This window comes from Mangifera indica, chromosome 9 (genome assembly GCF_011075055.1).
Source record: "Mangifera indica cultivar Alphonso chromosome 9, CATAS_Mindica_2.1, whole genome shotgun sequence".
NCBI classification, from domain to species: domain Eukaryota; kingdom Viridiplantae; phylum Streptophyta; class Magnoliopsida; order Sapindales; family Anacardiaceae; genus Mangifera; species Mangifera indica.
The window spans coordinates 129,073-152,257 of NC_058145.1; the positions used below are offsets into that span (position 1 = coordinate 129,073).

At 32.5% G+C, this 23,185-nt stretch overlaps 4 protein-coding genes across 6 annotated transcripts; 2 read left to right on the plus strand and 2 right to left on the minus strand.

Annotated features, from left to right (window-relative positions):
* The first annotated feature begins 1,902 nt into the window (after window positions 1-1,902).
* On the plus strand, window positions 1,903-6,961 carry LOC123225544 (E3 ubiquitin-protein ligase RGLG4-like). Of its 3 annotated transcripts, none has more exons than XM_044649554.1 (12): window positions 1,903-2,037; window positions 2,601-2,890; window positions 4,542-4,626; window positions 4,950-5,090; window positions 5,188-5,301; window positions 5,386-5,483; window positions 5,575-5,654; window positions 5,745-5,850; window positions 5,944-6,071; window positions 6,204-6,330; window positions 6,525-6,581; window positions 6,666-6,961. In XM_044649554.1, the coding sequence occupies exons 2-12, from the start codon at window positions 2,639-2,641 to the stop codon at window positions 6,747-6,749; spliced, it is 1,272 nt and encodes a 423-aa protein (XP_044505489.1). In that variant the 5' UTR covers window positions 1,903-2,037; window positions 2,601-2,638; the 3' UTR covers window positions 6,750-6,961. The 3 variants fall into 3 exon arrangements, with proteins under 3 accessions (XP_044505489.1, XP_044505490.1, XP_044505488.1); XM_044649555.1 differs by having other exon boundaries at window positions 2,613-2,890; XM_044649553.1 differs by lacking the exon at window positions 1,903-2,037 and having other exon boundaries at window positions 2,332-2,890; window positions 6,666-6,776; window positions 6,897-6,961.
* A 289-nt stretch (window positions 6,962-7,250) lies between these two features.
* Window positions 7,251-9,454, minus strand: LOC123225545. The gene is made up of 2 exons (XM_044649556.1): window positions 9,209-9,454; window positions 7,251-7,720 (listed from the first exon to the last, which is right to left on the minus strand). The coding sequence occupies exons 1-2, from the start codon at window positions 9,437-9,439 to the stop codon at window positions 7,517-7,519; spliced, it is 435 nt and encodes a 144-aa protein (XP_044505491.1). The 5' UTR covers window positions 9,440-9,454; the 3' UTR covers window positions 7,251-7,516.
* Window positions 9,455-14,761: 5,307 nt separating this feature from the next.
* On the plus strand, window positions 14,762-17,380 carry LOC123226525 (NAC domain-containing protein 71-like). Its single transcript, XM_044651050.1, has 4 exons — window positions 14,762-15,023; window positions 15,109-15,389; window positions 15,769-16,128; window positions 17,004-17,380. Exons 1-4 carry the CDS (start codon window positions 14,867-14,869, stop codon window positions 17,244-17,246), a joined length of 1,041 nt encoding a protein of 346 aa, XP_044506985.1. The 5' UTR covers window positions 14,762-14,866; the 3' UTR covers window positions 17,247-17,380.
* Window positions 17,381-19,694: 2,314 nt separating this feature from the next.
* On the minus strand, window positions 19,695-20,773 carry LOC123225609 (MYB-like transcription factor 4). Its single transcript, XM_044649704.1, has 3 exons — window positions 20,644-20,773; window positions 20,445-20,574; window positions 19,695-20,349 (listed from the first exon to the last, which is right to left on the minus strand). The coding sequence occupies exons 1-3, from the start codon at window positions 20,771-20,773 to the stop codon at window positions 19,695-19,697; spliced, it is 915 nt and encodes a 304-aa protein (XP_044505639.1).
* Between the last annotated feature and the right edge of the window lie 2,412 nt (window positions 20,774-23,185).

A 23,185-nucleotide genomic window follows, 5' to 3' on the forward strand; every position in this document is an offset into this window, starting at 1 on the left:
TCTCTTGGAATTTGCTTTGTTTAGCATAGTAGAGTTTATCAAAGAATAATATCCACTATAGGAAATGGCATAGCTATTTGTGATAAGAAGTTTGGAACTCTTTCATTTTCAAATAGTCAATTAAAAATAATTCTTTGTGGATGTTTGGGTCTAGACTCTAGACCTGGTCTTGCTGGAGCTGATATCAGGGAGCAGATGAGTGATTTTCTTGAGACCAAGAATGTGGGGAAATGTGCAGCTAGATGGGTCAGCCTTTCGGTGCATCCATTGAAGTTTGGCATGTTTATAACAAAGAATATAATACCATCCCTGATGTGGAAACTCAGAGGGATGGAAATACATATGTTTTTTACTGACGGAACTGAAAAGATATCTGCTGAATTATCTCAAATAGTGGCTAGAAAATGTGGCATAACAGCCTTTTAGATTCAATATGGTGGATAAAAAGGTGTTGTTTCTGTGGATCCAAATTAATCAGTAAAATTTAGAAACAGTATGTTGAAATACAAATTGAAAAGCACTAGCCTGGATGTTTTGAAATTGAGCAAGTATCAACCTTGACTTCTTAATTGCCAGTTGATAACCCTTTTGTCTACCCTCAAAATTTAAGATTGTGTTTTCAAAAGGAAGCAGAAAGAGTTCATATCTAAATTAGACGCTATTTTAACGGATCCCTTGAGGACACATGCAGCACTGGAATTCATGTCTACATGGGAGAACACAAATTTTAATATGAAATGGCTATTTCTTGGTTATGATGGGATGTCTTGATGAAACAGTGACTTCGGAGTATGTGAGGTGTTTGTGCAATAATCTGGCACTGGTACTCAGTTTTCTGACAATTTTTTTTATATGATTAGTGGCAATAGATCAGTTCAACATAATATTGTTGACAGACAAGCAGTTGTTGCAAAAAACCTTGTCTGCTTCCAGGAGACGTGTAAGTTTTAAGTGCTGTGAATGTGCAGGCTTTGCACCACATGGTGGATTGCATTGTTTTCCCATTGAAAGGAAAGAGATAAGACTTATTCTAGCTACAATACTTTTTCCATCTAGATGTTTATGAAAGTGGTTTAAAATCATATAATTAGATGATTTTCAAAGTAAATCATACGGGCTTTCTATTTACAGTATTATTGTTTGCTAATTAATTCTGTACACTCTAGTTGGTTTAGTTAGTAAAACGAAGAGGCAAAACAGGACACCTTTTCATTAACATCTCCTTTCTTAGTCTCATTCATTGCGTTGTCATTTGACTCAAAATTCATCAATACTAGATTTTAAATTGACAATGAACAACTTTATAAATAATTTCCCTTGTTTGTCTCACATTTTATAGAATATAAATTGAGTTGTGACTCCTTAAAGTTTGATTCCCCTGTCTCAGCATGTTCTATAGCTAGCACTAAAAAAATCTCGAACTGTTTATAACCAACATGGCCATTAAAGTGCTCCCATCACTCAATCAGTTGGATATTTTATAATGCTATGAAGTAACTTGGAAATTTCACAATGTTGCAGAAGAACTCGATGCTCCAAGCAAAGCAAATTTAGTTATAGTGGAACTGAGCTTCCTCATGCCTGACTTAAAGACCAGATAATATTCTAAATGCCTCAATTTGTTTTTATTCTCAGATTCCAATAGCTGCTTTTACTGGTGTAAAATCAAATATGCAATATACCCATAAAAAAAATTTATCTTTCATGCTTGCAAGATAGCTGTTGCTTATTTTGAATAATTGAAATTGACCATGACATAGTGAGTATTTGCCTTGGAAAAAAATTTTTTCCTCTATGTTTTTCTCCACAAGTCAAGGTCTCTCACAAGTGTTTGTAATATTTTAATCGGTGAAAACATAAATGTGCAACAGACTCAGTAGCGCTGCCCCAGTCTTTGTATTAAGTAATGGCTGCCAGTCTTGTGGCAAAATTCCACAAAGTACAGGGGTAGGTGGGACTGAGTTAAGAGTTGGGGTTACCTTGCAAGGTCTCCAGCAGCTGGGTTTAACAGATCTCTTTACTTCTCATTCGCATGTGGTAAGTGTCAACTATCTAATACCTTTTGGTCTGATTTCACTGCTCTACTTTTTTTTTTGTGTGTGTGTGTTGGAGCTGCGAATATTTTCTTGTTCGAAAAAAGATTGTTTTAACACTACAAACTTCCAAAACCATCTTCAGCATACCATTTTTCATGCTCAAGGAATTGAGAATGGAAGTTTGGGTTAATGGATTGATCCATTGTTCTACATGTTTCCTCCACTTCCTCTGTGTTGGCCCCAAAATAACTATAATACCCCTCATGTTTTTTTTTTTTTTAAACTTTTATTGAGTAATAATATATATATACAATTAATATGATCATGAACATCACTTGACATTAAAAATATGGTTGAGACTTTACAAGGGGTAGCCTCTGGTAACTAGAGTTACTGGCTTCTCTGCACCTTTGAGCTTTCGGTGTCTCAATATTTCAGATTCTTTGGTAGACTCAAAGATAGCATTATTCGCACGTAAATTAAGCATCTTCTTGAGGGCCAAAGCTTCTTCTTCCCTTTGCATCTTTCTTTTACTTTTTCTCGTCTATATAATCTCCGTATTAGCTTTGTTTGCAGTTTTTATACATGTGAAGGAAGATGGTATGGGCAACGTTTTTGCCATCCATAAGCGTCAGCAGCCAATTAACAACAGTAACCCCGAGTTAAATCGCAGGACAACTAGCAGTCACATAAGTTCTAGAGGGAAATCTGAAATTATTAGCACAAATCGCAGCATGTCACGACAACCATCAACCTCTGTAACCGTGAGTGGTACTGGTCCAAAGATGAAGAGGAGCAACAACATAAAGAACAAGTATTCTTTTATCCCTGACAATTTCACAACCCTTGAAGAGGTTCATATTTCTCTTCTCTTGACTTTCGTCTTTGCTTTCTTTCTTCAATGTTGTGGAGTAGTGTAGTTGTTTGTTCTCGGATAGAAAGGTAGATATATATCCATATCATGCATTTAATAATGCAATTTGATATGATATATGTATGTATGTATATGACAGGATAGAGTATTTTCACCCAATGCTGTCATCTTCAACTTTATCTCTTTGTTCAATAATTGAGTACATATATGGTGTCACCCAATGCCTGTATTACTGATTATTCTTCTAATAAAATTGTTCATCTTTTTAGTTATATTATTTTATCAGTTAGAACAAGCTTTGATTCAGTTCCAATCCAATTTTACTTATCATATTATTATGAACTCAATATTTGAAGATTATCCCAATCTAATGCTAGTGTTTAGTTGGCCAAACTTTTGCTGGAATTATAATTTTTTTTTTTTTTTAAAAAGTAAACATATATATTAACAATATAAGTCTTTTTATCAAGAGGATTTATTAAAAAATAACAGCCTATACTCATCTTTTTCGACAAAAATAACAGCCTAAAAAACAAATTAAACTATTTAAAACCTTCATAACAAGGGCAAAGATAAACTTACATCGTGTTATAATTGGTTAGGTGAGAAACACGTTTTCAGTCAAGTCAACACGGTTTGGTTTTTCGGTAGTGGGAAAGTGCTGTCATGTAATTAATGGTCTTTCTCTTATCTTCAAATGTGAGTGCTTGTTGGACTACTTGTTTGCTAATAGTGAATCACGTGGGATCCATTTTAATCACCATTTCTTTTCTTTTTCTTCTTTTGTTTAATAATTTATTGCATTTCTCTTTATGGGTATTCTCCTTTTTAATTCTTTGATCTTATCACAAGGATGTTCTTCCATTCTAATCCCTTTGCTACAAGTCCTTGTCTAGGGCTTATTTAGGACTCACCACATGAGAGAATTCTATAGCATCACAATTAGGGTTTCAAATGAATTGAGTCTAGTCTGGCTCTGTTATTGTCAAGCCAATCTTGACCTTATTTTTTCTTGGCTTAATGAGCCCACTAGCTTGCGGCTTTTTACAATTCCCCCTGTACTTTTATATCTGATCCCGTCAGCTTTTAAATTTTGAACATAAACCCACACCAAATCTTGAATATAGGAGGATAACTAATAAATATGAGTGAAGATGTTTTACTGTAATTTTATTAGTTAAGTTTGAGTTCAATGATACTCGGTTCAATTCGATTGCAGCACTAATCACAATGATAGCCCAAACCAATACAAATATTTATAACCATCAACTAATTGTAAAGTAGAAAATGGTTTTAAAAATTGAGAGGGAGCATAAATTTTGTGCCAAGTTTTGGGTTTCTTGACTGAAAACACCACCCACTTATCTAGGAATCTTATATGCCGTACACTAATAAAAGAAGGCCTAGTGTTAGCATTATGAGATTCTTGCATACGGTCTGGTTTTCTAGTTCTTACAAAATATATAAAGCCAACAACTCTCGACATTCCTTGTATTCTGCATCGGAAATTCATTCTCTTTTTGCTAATCATTTTCCATACTGGTTTCCTACAAAAATTATATTACTTAAAAGTTATACAAGTCATGTTAATGAGTTTCTGAAGCTTGAGAAATGGTATATCCTGTTTTCAGGTAACAATAGCCTTGAGGGATGCTGGATTAGAATCTTCCAATCTCATTCTTGGAATCGATTTCACAAAAAGCAATGAATGGACTGGTATACATTATTGTTCCCGGAATATGGTTAATTTGAGTGAAACTGAAGTCCTTTCATCTTAAAAGAGAGCACGCATGCACATCTCTTTTTCATATTCGTGCAACCCCTAGGGAAATTGAACATTTAAACTTAGGAAACAAAAAATAAGTACATCCATTGTATCAATGTAAGATCAATCAAGGAAAGCATGTCATGTTAATGCAAGTCAAGTATTTCCAAATTTCTCCAAAATTTGGCATTAGTTCATGTTTAATAAATATTTTGAGCTCATGCATTTACTATGTATTTCTATTGAAACTAATGCATTCATGTTATTATTAAAGGCAAAATATCATTTAATAATCGGAGCCTTCATGCCATTGGAGACACCCCTAATCCATATGAAACAGCGATCTCTATAATTGGAAAGACAATTGCCCCCTTTGATGAAGACAACTTGATCCCTTGTTTTGGCTTTGGTGATGGTAAGTTGTGTTGTTTATTTCCTCTACAAGGTTAATCTTTTGACTCTTTCTCTCCCAATCAAAAGAATGAATCTAATTTTTTGTTTTTTCATAACAGCAACAACACATGATCAAGAAGTGTTTAGTTTTCACAGTGATCATACTCCTTGCCATGGTTTTGAAGAAGTATTATCATGCTACCGAAAGATAGTTCCAAGCTTGCGACTTTCAGGTTAGTTCTCTATGATCAAATGAATAGAATGATTTGCTTATCTGAAAAATGACAGCTTAATAAGTATAATGTATTTGTTTTAAGGGCCAACTTCTTATGCACCGGTGATTGAAGCTGCAATCGACATTGTAGAGAAGAGTGGCGGGCAGTACCATGTATTGGTTATAGTTGCAGATGGCCAGGTTGAATCTAAAGTCCTGTATCTCTGCCTGTCTCACAGAATTGTGCACCACTTACATCTTTTTTATCACTGTGTTTTCTTTTACCGTGAAGGTGACTAGGAGTGTCGATACACATCCTAGAGAACTTAGTCCACAAGAAAAGCAAACAATCCAGTCTATTGTTGATGCAAGGTAGAGTCTTGCTTTGAAGAACAAGTTATGTAAATTTAGCACTGCATTTTTTGTACTTAATATGGAATATGTTTGATATCCTACATCCAGTTCATATCCACTCTCCATTATTCTTGTTGGTGTCGGGGATGGACCTTGGGAAGACATGAGGAAATTTGATGACAAGATCCCGGCACGGGAATTTGATAATTTTCAGGTACTTAGTTGCTGCAATGACAGCAGACAACTAACCTCAAAAGCTTTCTGATTTACATTATGCTTTGTATTTATGTATTCTTTTTGCCTGCAGTTTGTTAATTTCACTGCCATTATGTCAAAACAATCAAGTCCTTCTGAGAAAGAAACAGCTTTTGCTCTTGCTGCCCTAATGGAGATTCCCTTGCAGTACAGAGCAGCCATGGAATTCGGTTTACTCAAGTAAGGATCATTAAATCTTTTATATTCCATCTACAAATGCAGAATGAATATTATTTTACAGAAGCTTTGCATCAAAGTCAAATAAGAACAACTTTCTGGTATTTGCTTATGTTGTATCTCATTGGACGATAGGCGTAGAACAGGGAGAGCACCAAAGATAGTTCCCCGCCCTCCTCCTGTTCTTTACAGTCGTCGTGCTCCACTAGAGCATGAAGTAAGCACCACTGCATCATCACCTGCAATAGATGATCGAACCCAGGTATAATAATGAAAAGATGTGAGGATATAAATTGTCACGAGTAATTTGATAGTAGGAATTTATATTTTAGTCAACTTGGAGGAGGAGAATCACACTTAAGTTTCTTTTCATTCTGAATCACAATTGGTTTTTTAAATCTTTCAAGTTCTGATAATACCGAGGTACTTTTCTCATATTTTCCAACTTGATTGTAGGCTTGTCCGATTTGCTTGACTAGTCCAAAGGACTTAGCCTTCGGTTGTGGACACATGGTGAGTTACAGTACTATAATTGTTTGGTTTTTGTTTCTCTTCCTTAATGCCTTAATTTTGAGTTAAATTTTACTTGAAACTCAGACTTGTAGAGACTGTGGGTCAAGAGTAACAAACTGTCCCATATGCCGCCAGAGGATCACCAATCGCCTGAGGCTATATTCTTAATAGTTGATCCAAAGGAAGCTCAAACGGGTTAGGCTTGGGAGACAACAGTGCTTTCACGATTGAGAATTGTGAATTTTTTTTTTTGTAAATTTCTGTTTTCTAACCCTGATTTGTGCACTTGTATGCCTCTGTGTTCTTTCTTTGCAGGTTTGAGAATTGTGCTTTCAGGTTTCTACCATATGTATCTTCAATAAAAGATTTGTTTAGTAACAGGTTCCATGTTTAAAATAAATAAAAGAGAAAAAGAAGCAAACGATGTGGGAAAAATAAAAGAAATTTGCAGAATTAAGTATCAATAAAGCTCTCAAAATTGTTTACATAAATGCAGCAAATGTTATACTGCAGATGCCACTGAATTACAGAAAAAAAGGCCTCGCATCCACTTCATGGGCTATCTGGTTATAGCACTTTATTAAACATCTCATGCTTGTAAAACTAAACAGAAGTTTGCAAGTCCTGAAATATCAGCTAACAAGCTTAAGGCTTCACAACCGCAATCCATTTAAAAGGACAAAATGTATAATATAACAAAAATAATGTGATACAAAGGCAGATTGTTCTGAGGGAAAAAAACAATACCGGTAAACATTCCGAAAAAAAAAAACAAAAACTGCCAACAAAGGCTAAACATTGAATTATTCCATCACACGCACAATCCACAAAATTTAGCATAACATCTAACAATTGACCTTTTAGATTTTTATCAAGGTATGTGAAACCTTCAATACAGAAAGCATTTGCGAAAACAACAGATCCCATCCCCAAATCTACTTCTTTTGAGCTTTGTCAGTTTTGGAATCCCTGTCAGCTTCTGTAGTATTTTCCTTCGGAATTGGTTGAATTCTCACATAAGGTTTTCTAGTAAGTGTTTCTCCTCTCAAAGCAGCTACATATCTGTCATTTGTATCCTCTTTCCGCTGCAGCTCCCCTAGGTACTCTGCTAGTCTCTCTTGATTTACCTTTCCCATCATCTAATTCACAAGTGATATATAACACAATTGTCAAGGCATTTTTATCTGAGAAAGAACATGCATTCAGAAAGAAGCAAAAGATCCAAATTCAAATCAATCAGCTGTAAATAACTAACTCAAAGAAGGACCAATAATACTTGGTGATCCAAAACTGGCTGAACAAGAGCAACTCAGTAGTGCGTTAAATGAGTAAACTAAAAAAAGAAAAAAAAAATCTCCCTTCTGCTTCCACAGTTATAACCACTGTTAGTAAGCTTGATACTAATGTTAGACTCTAATCTGACATCTCAAGTTTTTGGATCATGTTATCTTTTTTTTGGGGGGGTTATTGGATCATGTTATTGCATTTGGTCACTAAAAAATAGTTAATCTTTTGAGTCAAATGGTATCTTAACAAAGAAAAGCAAAAATAATTTCAAAATTCAGTCATTTCACATTCCAACAATATGTAATTAATATTCACATTACCCTTGACAAAGGGTAGACTAAAGACATTCCCATTAGAACAAAGAGCATGCTTTCAAAAAGAAAGAAAAATAAAAATAGAACAAATTCAAACCAAATCCAAACAAATAACCTGGTGAAGGATGATGGTTAACACGAGCAATCCAGATAAAAATTATATCAATTTATCCAAAACAAACATCTCTTTTATTCTTCAACAGCTGAATCCAATACTAAAGGAACTAAATAGAAGTATAAAACCCTTACTTGATCCCTTGAATTTTTAGTCTAAGAAGTAAGAAGTAACTTTACAAGATACATCCCTATTGATCTGTTAAATACCAGTGTTTCCTTACTCAACTGGTAACTTTTTTTTAAGGATAGGGTACTCAACTGATAACTTAACATCCACAATCACAAGAATAATGCAACATTCACAAACTACATATAGCAATAATGCATCATATACAAAAGGTGAGCACACAAGAATAATGCAACATTCTCAAACTACATATAGCAATAATACTTCATATACGAAAGGTGAGCACAAATGACTACCAAAAAACTGACATATTATCATGTTGTAGGGAATTTTGAATTAAAAATAAAGTAATACTCAATCTCACAATGACGTTCTATTTTTTTTACCAATGGTACCCACAGCTTGTACATGTCATTTGTCTTTATGAATTGCATCAAGGTTTTAACTTTCAGCTTTCTTCAATTTGAATGCAAAGTTTATAAGTGTAGTATTATTCATCTCATAATCTCGAATTATAAAACCAAAACTAATTTAACAAGATCTATTCCTTCACATCCAAATGAAATCAAGTTACCAACTTTTTCTCTTCTGCAAAACGCTTCACTCATTCAAAATAAAACCCTAATTCCCTTTTTTTTTTTTGAGGGTCCAATAATCCATCTGAACTACCTTTTGTTTAAAGGCTTTGCTTAATTCCTTATTGATTCGTCTAAAAATTAATAGATGGAACCTTAATGAGTAAATAAGAGGTGAAATTTTGATGGAATGAAAATGAAACGTACGAGGGAATCGGGGCGGGCCGTCTGGCGGAGTTGGGTTTCGAGCTGGGGGTTACGAGAATTGGTAAACTGCATGACGCAGTAGCCGATCACACCTGGAACAACACCGCACACGGTGGCGAACGCAAAAAAGAAGGGCTTTGAGTCCCTTGTCTTTCTCACTATCCACCTCCATGTCTCGCTCTTCAACAGTACAGACATCTCGCTCTCCGTTGCTCTCATTTGGGTCGCCATTAATTTATAAATTTTATTCTTCTCTTCTAAAGAGATTGGGCCGCCATTTGACTAATGAGAAGTCCAACACTAAATCTAAAAACCCAACCCAATATAAAAGCTCTTTCTTTTTTTAGTTCAGAAACTTAGGAATGAGCCTAGATCGAACTTAAATTGCTATTTAGCTAAAATGAGTCAAACTTAAATTGGGGCAATTTCGACTTTTTGTTCTAAAGCTTAACCCATAATTGATGTCAACATCAAAACTTATCTCATTAGTGATTTTTTGTCTTTTTTAGATTTTTTTTTTTAAAGATTTTTTTCTTTCATTTTGGTTATTCTTCTCATTCTCTAATATTATTATTCACATTCTTCATCATTATTGATCATCAGTTTGTCTAAATTAGGTTTAAGCTCAAAATAATCATATTAGATTTAAATCGAGTTCGAATTAACCCTGATTGAAATTTAGTTTGGCTTAAATCCATCCCAATTTAAGAGCTTCACATTGAAGGAGATGGGGATTATTCATTTTAAATTCAAAATCTGGCAAACAAAGTTAATGAAATATTAGCATAGAAATGTTTGAAATTGATTTATAATCTCAACTGATCTTGCTTCAAATATGTAATGCTTCTCCGAAAATGTAATATGATCCAGGACCAATATTTGACCAGATTCCATCTTCTCTCTGAAAGCCATTTCTCATGCTAACAAGACAAACTATTTATCATCAGCCTTTTCTCTCTTTTCTATACTATCCATATCTGTAAATACACAGCCGACATTTTTGGAACTTCAAATTCCCAACTTCTTTCTATATTTGTATATAAATTTTTCGATAATTTTACAGGTTTACTTGTTAAAAAACTTTAAAATATTACCCATTTTACTGTAGCTACCATTGCACCTTCAGCTTACCTATCTCAATATCATCGCCCTTTACTTTAACCTTTAACATAGTGTGAAAGGTTGCATGGCTTTAGAATTCCAATACTTAACATATATTTATCGTTTTAATTCACTCTAGCTGAATAAATTATGGGGAAAAAGGATGAAATCCATGTGAGAGTAAGACTTATTCTCTCCTAGTCCTCCTATGTAGCTAGTCCATCTGTTTAGCTGAGTTGAGTTTATTATATTTCTGATCGACTTTGCTTTTTCTCAAGGAGCATATTGGCGACAAAGAAGAGTGTTGGAATCTCTCTTTATTCAAATCAAAACAAAAGCTTCTCAAATGTATGTTCTCCTTCACATACATAAGTTTGAAGCCATTGTTCCTGTTATCAAATATTGTGCAGGACGGTTGGTAAAGACAATAATAAAAGGTTCTTTCGGCAAAAGAAACCTACAACTCTCTCTCTCAAAGTAACTACTGGATACATAGAACATAACTCAACTCATTCCATTGTTGATATGTAAAACATTTAAAAGCCATTGAAAGATGGCAAACAGAATAAGATATTTTTACTTACTTCTGAATATGCTGTTTTTATCTACAGTGGTTAGCTATAGATACTCATCATTCATGCATATTCTTCCTATATTCTTGCACAAGCCTTGTTGCAATTACAATCTTTCTCTATTTCAAACGTGTATTTTAACACCAACAAATGCTAAATTTTTGCTTCTTTTTTTTGTTTCATTCAGCTTAAAACATGCATGTGATTTTATTCAAGTAAATATTAGAATTGGGGTGTGGAAAATGAAGTTGTAAATAAGCATAGAGTAAGACAAACCAGTCAAAGATTGAGTGTTGTCATCATTAAAGTGGTGAATATGTCTTTACTGATATGAAAATTATATTTTAAGGAAAGGAATTAAAGGGGAAGAGAGAGAAAGAGCACAACACAGAACAAAATTACAGTAAAGAAAAAGTCGTTTGGATGGCAGGAAAATTTAAAGTCACGAAATTAAAACATAAAAAATATAAAAACAAAAGAAAAAGTAGGGTGTGAAGGTGTGCCTGCCAGGTAGATTTCTCAGATGATGAATCAGGGCCCTGTCTTCAAGCCATCACCTGTTGAATGATAAAAGTGTTCTTTTCTCTTTGAGATTATAAATAAAAGTGCAGCGAGAATCCTTCATATAGTGTCTATGGACCCATCATCCCCGTTTAAGTCTCCAATACGTATCATTTTATTATTATCATGATCGAGTCTAACCCTTTTTTTCACCAACAATAGTTCACATTCTCATCATGGTTTTTGTATTTAGACTGGATATTGCTCTGGTCAAAGAGTCACTCCAAATCAACCGACAGTCAAATCAATAAATTGTTTAAGAGTAATTGTATATTATATTTATTTAGTGCAAAATTGATATGCATTTAGGGACCAAAGTTCAAATTTCTCCAATGTGTATATAAATCATGTGAAAGGTCGAAAAATCCTAGCCACACGTTAATTAATATCTTCTAGTTTTTCTCTGTGTTGTTGATTATCTTGTTGACAATTCCTTTTGACAAATAAATTATCATTTTCACTTCTCCTAATGTCAATCTCATCATATTTAACATTATTCTCATCATTTATGACAACTTATTTTCATGTAAATTTATGATTCACCCACAAACCAATATTGAACCACAATTTAATATAGTCCAAGAGTCAAAGCCATTGGATTGTCACTCAAAATGGTCATTGATGGGTTCAAATTGAATTGGTTAAACCGACTACTCTAATTTGGATTTTACAATATTGATTTTTCAATTTTATAGTTGAATTTCAGAGTATTCCTTATAATTTCTTACATTTATATATTTTTTTTAATCACCTTTTAATGTACAAGTCTGGATATGAACGTGAGAATTAACAATATAATGGGAAAAAATCACTAACAATTACGAAATAGAATTGATGCAAATGGGTACTTATTATAAATGTGAAATATACAAAAAAATTTAAGACTTGTTATCAGGTATCAGTGGTTAGATTGAATAAGGTGTTTAAAATGCTAGAGAGTGTATGAATGTCGGGAAGGGAAGCTTACACCACCGTCAAGGAAAAGTAAGGAATGATTGTATTTGATCAACTACGTATTAAATTATATGTTCATTTGTTTAGTTTAAATCTTCTGACAATAAACTATAGTGTTGTCTAGATTATGCCCTATATGATTATATTATAATATATGTGGTTCAATATATAAATGCATAGCATCCCGTCTCTTCATAATCTTCAACTACACTAGTCGGATGACCTCTTCCAAAAGCTGTCATCCATGCATCGGGACGGGTTTATTTTATTCACATGTGAATTGAATTGGGTTTGTTTGATTTGTATGATGTTACCGCAGGAGAATGAATTAATGGTCTCCCCACTGGCATCCATACGAAAATAAGAAGAATGGGAACTGAAAACAATGCTAAGAATTATCTTATTATTTGTTCATGGTTCATTTCTTAAGACATTAAACTTCCAATTAACAGATACAAGATTACATCAACCAAACTGTACATGCATATGCATGCTTGAAGAATTAATGAAATTAACTAGCAATTATATATATATATATATATATATACACTTTTAAATACATATATAAGATATTATTATATAATTAAAAATTATTTTATCTTTAATTCAAAGAATAATGCTAACGTATACAATTTTAAATATATAAATGGTATACATATAATATATTATTATATGATTGTATAATATTTTATTATTATTTTAAAATTATTTAATTATCTGATAACATATCATGTATGTATTCATTTATATATTAAAAAATATGTATATATAATTTTATTGTAATTAAAAATTATTAAATTATATGATAATATATTACTTAATTATATACTCAATATATATATATATATATATATATATATATATATATATAGTTTTATTATTATAAAAATACCAATTTCAGTATGTGATCCAATTAACCTAGAGGTGTCGATGGGCCGGGCCGGGCTGGCTCAGGCTCGACCCATCGGGCTAACGGGCCGGGCCTAAAGCCCAAACAGTGATGAGCTTTCGGGCCAGGCCGGCCCATTAATATATGAAGGCCCAAGGCCCGGCCCATATATAAATGGGCCGGGCCGGGCCGGGTTTTGAATATTTTTTAAAATTTTTAAACAAATTATTTTTCAAATTATAAAACATAAATAAATATATATTATAATAATATTCAAATAGATTGAATTCATTTAATACTTAATCTATTTGTAATATTTTGTAATGATAAAATTAAAATAAAATTATAAACACAAAGAATTATTATTTACGAATTTAGATATATTTTGAAAGATAATTAATAAGAAAAAATGAGATTGAAAATATAATAAAATAATTGAGATTAGAGATTTGTAAATGGAAGTGAAAATGAAGAAAAATTAAATAGGTTTATATAAAATAAATAAATTAATTAAAAATTAAAAAAAAATAAAGGCCAAAGCTTCTGCTACAAGGCAGAAGCCTTGTTTGGCTTCTGCCTTGCGGCAGAAGGCAGCAGCACAAGGCAGAAAATCTGCCAATTAAAATTAAAAAAAAAAATATATATATATATATATATATATATATATATATATATATATATATATATATATATAAACAGTGCCGGGCCGGGCCAGCCCACGGGCTTAATATCAAAGCCCGAGGCCCAGCCCAGTAGACCCATGGGCCTAGCCTGGCATGCTACAGTGTCAAGCCGGGCTTTCTCGTGCCGTGCTTTTTTTCCGTGCTTCGTGCCGTACCTCCGTTCAATCCGGCCCAATTGACGTGTCTAAATTAACCTGTTAGTTGTGCATTCAAGTCTATCTCATTCTAATTAAGGTCGATGATATCATGTTGCTAAGCTTGCTGGCCCTTAAAATATGCGCTTGGAATTGAAATAAAACACAGTACGATTACAATTAATTAATATTAAACAATACTATATCTATACATTATGACTAATTGTGAGTAAAATAATAAGAGGAAGAGGCCTAGTATTGCGTGTTATAGGGTATGGACGGCCAGTGCAGTGCCCCCACACGAGCTTTTGAGAGGGGGTGTGGTTTTTTTGTTAGTTTGTGAGCAGGCAAAAGCAGATGAGAGAAGCTTCTTATCCTCTCCTTGTGGGTTTTCACACAAATCATTTGACACGGAATCTTTTAAAGCCAAAGTTGTTATTATTATCATATGATCTACGTATTCTCCTTCTTCATTTAATCCTCCATCATCAGCTTAATTACAACTCACCCTTTTCTTTATCCTTGTTAATTTTCTCTTAAGATTTGCATAAAATGGCAACCATGTGATAGACTGAAATCTTAAAGGTTAATATTTCTTGTATGGTCCCAATAGTGGCTTATATAGTTCATTATCGCACAAGCCAGTTTAGTACAGTTCCTGTTACATCAACATTTAGTTTACACTTTATCTATCTCTCCTCTCTCCCTCTCTCTCTTTTGCTCTCCCTCTCTGTGTAATATCTATCTGTTGTTGGCTGGTTTCAATGGCACCCATGAGCCTCCCTCCTGGTTTCAGGTTCCATCCTACAGACGAAGAGCTTGTTGCTTATTATCTTGATCGAAAAATTACAGGTCGCACTATTGAGCTTGAAATTATCCCAGAGATTGATCTCTACAAGCATGAACCATGGGATTTACCAGGTATTTACTTGATTATATATGATTCTAATTTACATGTTCTTATATCATATACTTGATAATGGATGATTTATATATCCTCAAACAGACAAGTCATATTTGCCTGGGAAAGATATGGAGTGGTATTTTTTTAGCCCTAGGGATAAGAAATATCCAAATGGGTCAAGAACTAACCGGGCAACAAGAACCGGTTACTGGAAAGCCACCGGAAAAGACAGAACGGTGCAATCTCACAAACGGTCAGTTGGGATGAAGAAAACTTTGGTTTATTATAAAGGTAGGGCTCCCCATGGCATTCGAACTAATTGGGTCATGCATGAATATCGTTTACTTGAATCCTTGTGCGGCACTGCTTCTTCTTCTTTAAAGGTAAGAATTCTAACTAGATGTATGTTCTTGATATGAATTTGATCTCTTTCTCTCTCTATTTAACACTGTTGAGCAAATCTCCATCTTTTAAAAGAATAATTTTGCAAGCATGCATGATCTGTCTATCTCTTTCTTTTTAATCTTTCTCTTTACTAAAGAAGAGAAATAGCTTGTCACCATTATAATGAAAGACTCTTTGTTCTTGACTTTAGTGTGTACTTACTCTCATTTTTTCTTCTTTTTCTCATTCAGTTTCTTGTTTCTTTTTGTTTTTCCATCTTTCTTACCTTGCTTTTAGATCTTTGTATGATACTCTTTTGCCTCATCAATCTGTGAGTGATTGTGCACACTTAATCAGAGTAATCTTGTTTTGCTACAGGATTCTTATGCATTATGTCGCGTGTTCAAGAAATCAATACAAGTTTCTAAAACAACAGAACAAGGAAATAATAATGAATTGCAGAAGGAAACAATGGCAGGGGTCTCTGATGAGCAAATGTTAGGAGATGACACAAGTGGGATTGAAAGTTCCCACGGAAGAGAAGCCGAAGATGAATATTTCAATTACTCTAATAATAAATTGCCATCTGATACTTCTTCTTCAGATTTCACTAGAGGAACTCCCACTGAAACTGTCGGCACAACTGATGATTTACAAGCTCCATTTGTCTCTGACGAAGCCAACAGTGCAGCTAATATGTATTCACTTGGCGTCGACTTCTCTTCCAATCTAATTCAGGTATATCCAAACTCATGCTTATTTCTATTTAAATTCATAAATGTTAGTTAGGGGTGGATTACAGAAGAGGTTTGAATCTATCGTGTTCAATTTGATTTTGAGCTTATTTGAGTTAATAAGTAATATTACAAAAATAACAATGTTGTGATAAGGTAAATAGCATCGATTGAAGGTGGAACATAACTCAAGTTTACTTTATTCAAATAACATAAACTTAAGTCTCAATTGGTTCGATTGGAATCTACCCCTTATGTTAATTGAACATGACGTAAGATGGTTTTTTCAAAGCCATTGGTGAGATAGTCAGCATTAGGTCACTTCATTTCTTCAAAATGGGGCCTCAACATTTTTATATCGCAGTAATTTATGTCTTTATTATCTCCTTTACCAAGGCTACATTTCCAGCAAATTTTGCTTTGTCGTTGCTTTATCAACAAGGGGCGCTTGACCTTGACGCTCAAAATTTTAACAACAGTTAAATCCTTCTTCCTTTAAACACCATCGATCACCCTCATTGCATTCACACACAAAAGAAAATACAAATCGATTGGCTGATGCCCATGTGTTGGAAATGGCCCCCAATACAAGCCCTTTGAATTTTCTTTTGATCTTAAAGCAACAAAAGTTACCGGTGAAGGTGTTTTTTACCTATATAAAGCTAGCTTCCCATAGCTTCTAAAAATCTCTTAGACCGGCTCAAATATTTGTCTTTCTTCACCATCTTCCATAACTGCTTTTGACTGACTCAAACTCTCTTTTCTTTTCCATTTTCCGCACTCTCTAGCTAGCTCTTCAATGTCACTATCTCCAATGACACATTTCTTTTCCATTTCCCAGTCAAAATAATCTGCCAAAATTTCTTTTTGTGAATGCAGGAAATGCAAATGCCGAATATGTATGCAGAAGACCTTCAATATCCGTGCCCTTACCCACCATTAGAAGTAGAAGACTTCCCACAAATAAACATAGCGGAGACAAAGCCATCAAAGCTTGAGCATTTGGAAGAGAGCTTGATACACGATAAATATTGTAGGGATTACATGAATGGGACACTGGAAGAGATTTTCTATTTGTGTGCTTCTCAAGACAATTCCATGGCCCTCCCCATGCAAGAATGAATAATCATCACATTACTAACAAATTAAATGATATAGCTTTTATACTTGTTTTTCTTAATGTCTCATACATAAACATATATGTATGCTACTTAAATTTATACTTAGAATATATTGACGAAACAAATTTAAGGTTAGAATCAATATGGTGTTGGGCATTAATAACCTAAAATGGGGGATTATTTTTGCTAACCACAAGGTAAGTATGTTTACCAAAATTTGCTTTTGCGTCAAGAGAATGAGATTGTACTACAACTTATATGATCACAGACCCATGGGGCAAAGGTACACCATTTTTCTTTTTTCTTTTTTTTAATTTCATTGTTATTTTTTTATTATATGTTTGTGTAATTGCTGGGTCAGTCTTGAAAAAGCAATGAAAAGTATACCATCTTTGTATTTTCTTATATTTATTATTGGTATTAAAATTTCTGTAACTAAAAAGAAAAAAAGGCAATTTATATGATTGCAAACATAATAACTAGTTAAATTACCATCACCAAAAACTAATTAGTCCCCGTAAAGGCATACAATTATATAAAAAGCATCATGACATGTTAGTTTATCAATAAAACTAATAATTAATATAATGTATTACCATATAATTAAATAATTTTAAATTAAAAATAAAATAAAAATCAATCATATGATAGCACATAATTCAAATATTCAAAATTAGATACATATAACATTGATAAAATCTATTTTTGAACAAATTAGGAGAATAATTGTGGTTTTGTGATAATGATTTGGAGGGTTAGGAGTTAGGAGCTAGCATAATTGGATGTTATTTTGGATATATAATTGTGTACACACTTATATGTATCATCATATAATTAAATATTATTTTATTTAATTTAAAATTACTTAATCACATAATAATATATATTTATATACTTAAAATAAATATTCATAATTTTATTGTAATACATTTATAAATGTCACGCTGCAGGTTCTGGACCTACTACGGCTGAAGAAAGCACCATCTAAAATGGGAAACGGAGTTTTCACTTTAGACAATTCAGGCCTTCACTAGGCCAGCCCATTACCGGGCGACAAAGCTAATGGGTTTAACAGCAAGTTCTTTCAGACTCCTATTTTTTTAAATAAAAAAATTATAATATTTTATATATTAATAATAATAAATACAAATATGACGTATAAAAGTTATATTTAGAATTTATACCTGTTTTATCTAAATGAGATAGTTATTCTCTATTACTCAATGCGTTATATTTTAAAATTTATAAAATAGTCTTAATTTGTCTTTGTATTAGCTTATAATATTTATGTGTCAATATCTCTCAAAATGTCTAAATTAGTTTGGACCATGTCTTCAAAGTAACCGTATTAGATGGGTCAATAAAACATTTGACTCTATCTCTTTCTTCCTAAGATAATTTCTTATTACTTATGCATCATTCTTAATTTTAAAATCAAAGAAAATCTATTTTCTGAATTTTATTCATAATCTATACATGTCTATGATAATTTAAAATTTGTAAATGATTTTGATATCATGTTTATGATAAATTCGGTTTTCGTGTTAACGTATAATGTGTATCAACATTAATTTCAACTCATTTTTTAGACTATATCCATATTTTAACCGTGTTAAATGGCTCAATATATATTTATTTTTTACACTCTTTCTTATTTAAGTAACGCTATATGCAATATAACAAATTTTATGTTAATAAAACACATAAAAAAACGGTCGGAATGTATGGGTTTCCCATCTCTGAAGGGTAATAACATAATATTATTTAAATAGTTTATAAGTTTTTAAACTATTAAGACATATTTTAGTTTATAAAACTTAAAAATAGTAAAATTATAACGAATATAAATAAGTACAAATATTGACATATCATTATATAATTAAACATTATTTTAACTATAATTAAAAATAATTTAATCATATAATAACATGTCAAAATTTGTAATCGTGTTTGAAGTATTATTGTTGATATTATTTTAATATGTTGGATAATTAAATTAATGTATGGTTAACTTGAATCTTAATGTGTATGTATTAAACAATGAATATGGTCAATTGATTTAGTTATACGGAGGAATTGGAGTCCCCCTTCAATACATCTCAATTTATCCCGTCATAAAGCAACCACCAGAATTTCCTTTTATTAGCTTTCAATTCTAACACTTTCCAAATCATCATCTTTTCGGCAAGAAAATTTTTCAGATGTAAATAAGTAATCAAAGTTCACACAGAAGCAAAATTAAAAATTACAACCTGAGCAATTAAAAATATACTAATAGTCATTTTAGTTGCATACAAATTACTATATTAAAAGTTCCATACATAATCATCAATGGAGATTGAGCTTAGATCACGACACATTGCACCAGCCATGAGTGTGGATTCCACAAACTCAAGGTCAAAACTAGAGGTGTCAAATGAACAATCCATATCCTGATGAACACCCTTATTTACTTCATAGATTTTATAGTTGCTTTTCTCCTTCTCTTTAACTTCTTGTCTTGAAGTTTCAGTCCTTCCAGGCTTGATACTCTATACGGTTCAACCATTGTATCGGTGCCCCAAATGGAATAACTCTCATCTAGGAGACCAAACCCTGATGGGTTCACTGAAGAAGTTGAGGAAGAAGAAATGGGTCGACTCTCAATGGAGGAGACACTAGGGAAAGTAGTAGTAGCAGTAGTAGTAATGGAGTCATGGGAATTTTGACCACAATTTGCTGTCCAAAAATTAGGGTTTTGCATTTGATATTGAGAGGTCGGTGTTGGTAAAATTGTTGAGGCCATTAATGGAGAATATTGGTGAGCATTTTGAAGAGGAGGTGAAGGTGAAGGTAATGTGAGAACTGGAGGTGGACTCTCCATGTGTTTATTATTATTAATTGGTGTCATTTGTCCATTATTCATAGTGAAAACAGGAATGGCTTGATCGAAGAAGGCTTGTGAGATGTTGCATGTAAGCTTTTTAGAAGCTCTTTGATGAGAAGGGATCAAATTGTGAGTCTTTGGGTCTAAACCTTGTGAGATCAATTTAATGCAAGAATTCCAGTAATTCTTGACTTCATTGTCAGTTCTTCCTGGCAAATGCTTAGCAATCTGAGCCCATCTGTCAAAAGCATGCAATAGTAAACAATAACCTAATTCATAATTGACATTATATAAACAGTCTTTTTTATTGGTAAAAATTTGAATTGGGTTTACCTGTTGCCTAAAATTCTGTGGCAGTCAATGATTATCTGTTCTTCTTCCCCAGTAAAGGAGCCTCTCCTCAGGTCTGGTCTCAGATAGTTTATCCATCTCAACCTGCAACTCTTTCCACACCTTTGCAAACCTGCAAATTCATCAATATATAATAATTTCAGGAGAAAAGAGAGAGAGAGAAGTTTATTATATATCATACCAGCCAGTTTTGGAACAGAACTCCAGCTGCCATGGCCATGAGTAGTGATGTGTTTAAGGAGCTTCTCGTCTTCTTCAGGAGACCACAATCCCTTCTTCACTTTCTGTTTACTGCAGCACCTGTGACCCATATTCTCACTAGTTTAATTTCACTGCTGCCTCCTCCTCCTCTCTCTAATCTCCAACAATATACCCAAACTCAGCTTATCAATGTAAAACAAACTATATATGTAACTTTACATCATTCTTCAAACTGACTGCTTTCACTATTTTAATCACTGAAAGCTCTAGCTATACCTAATGAGGTGTGTAATCATTCAAATAAATATGTGAAGTGAAATGTTAAAAGGGTATCGAATTAAAGCATCAAGAAATGAAAGAGGAGAGTCAGGTGACTGAAAAATGCATGGAAATCTGAGAAATACAGGCCATGTGGCAACACATTTAACATGATGATAGCCAATTGCAGTGTGATTAGATGTTTTGTTTATTAGTAATTTTGGGCTATCTGTCAAAACCATTTATCATTAGAAGCAAGAATCCTTTTACGGTGACTCAAAGGTCCCACTCCACAAATATATTATAATTTTAAATAAATGAAAAAAGTTTTGTCAAATTTGAGTGTGAGAGGGGTTACTTAAAACCAGCCTGTCTTATTTTTCTTATGTACTTCACTTGATTATATATATAAACCAACAAGGTGATGTTATTTGTAAGACTATTCAAATTTAAATTTAAAACTTGGATCAAATAAGTCTTGTGGGTTGAAAGATTAAATTCATTTTCATAAGTAACCAAATTTCAATTTCAACTTATTGATCTATAACTAATTTTATACCAAAATTTTATTTAGGTTCAGTCTAATCAAATTTGTGTCTAATTATATGTGGATTTTGAACTATTATTTTTCCAACACAAAAACAAGCTATAGTTCAATTAATAGTACAAATTTTAACTTGTAAAAAGATCCAATAACATAAAATTTTCTAGGCACCAAAGGAACAAGAAAATTCATGGAGGACCCATATGAATTGGTGACAGAAGGCTATATATTCCATTTCAGAAATGTGCTGGAAATATAACTTCAGGTTCACTCATAGTGAGGAGGACCCCAAGGTCTCATTGAGTGCTTTGGTGGACATTAATTTTATACATCAATATTACAAACATCGTAGATTTTGTTTTGATGAAAACCAGTAAAGTTACATCAAGTTATCAAGGGAATTAAAATATATAACGAAGTTATCCCTTAAATTTATTAAACATGTTGAGATTCTAGAGGAATATCAAGTATCAACTAATTACAATAACACGAGTTTTGAGTTGTCAATAATCAATGTCATGGTTGTTGATTCGTAAATTAGTATCTCTCGCCCAAAATTTAGCAAAACCAACTCTCAATTATTGTAAATTTTATAGAAATTCTTTACACAGTATCAAAAAATAAATAATTATATTATTCATAATTATTTTACTTTTTTTTAAATTATCAAATTACTCTTAATTACGATGATTGATAATTTGATTAAACTTGACATTCAAATTATACTAAAAAGATATCAATTAGTTAGATTACAATAGTTAAGGTACGACTCAACACTCGTAATCACTAAAATCATATCAAAGAAATGCAATTCACTTATAATTGTGTTAAAAAATCGCATTGAAAAGATGCAATTCCAAATTAGATCACACATTTTTAGGTGTGATTCTTATTAAATTTAAAAAGATATGATTTGGTTTTCTGTGTTGTTGTAAATTTAAAAAAAAAAAGTATGTTTGGATAGATATTTGTAATTTATGAATTTGGTAGTAGGAAAAGGTGGTATCCCAAATATTGGGTTAAAAAAATAATAATTTACTTTTAATTTAATAATAAAGTAGAGTGACGAAAATGGAGAAAAATAAGATGTTTATAGTATGTAGAGCAAATGACTGCATTAGCATTTTCAATTAGAATACAGGGAAGGGTGATGATTATGATTTAAGGAAAGTCAATATTGATTAATTTCTTCCTAATCACCCTTAAACTATTTGATCTCTTCGATTCATGTGTGTAATTCAATATGTTAGATTGTTTCCTTATGCCAAATCCCTCTTTCTCTCTCTCTCTCTCTCTATATGTTACATATTTATGAATGCTGAATTGAATTTCCAAGGAAAAGAATAATTAAGCTCACAAAAACATGAAGCTTTCATTGTAAAACAAAGACAATAACAATGCACCGATATTTAAATTTACGACAGGTTAATTATTTAATCTCTATGATTAAAACACATTAATAATGATTTAACTGTCTTAATAGCCATGATTTACATCACAAGCTTCCAAGGGATTCTCCATTCATTAGGGCAAAGAAATTTGTTGCCCAAAAGGAATTGACAAATAAACAAATAAAGGAGAAGCTTTTTCAACAAACCATTCATGATTCCAAGTTTACGATTCAATATTTTAACATAAATTTAACTTTGGGTTATATTATCAAAGTCATTTCTATGCATGAACAGCTTAATTTTAATTATTAATTAATTAATTTATATCT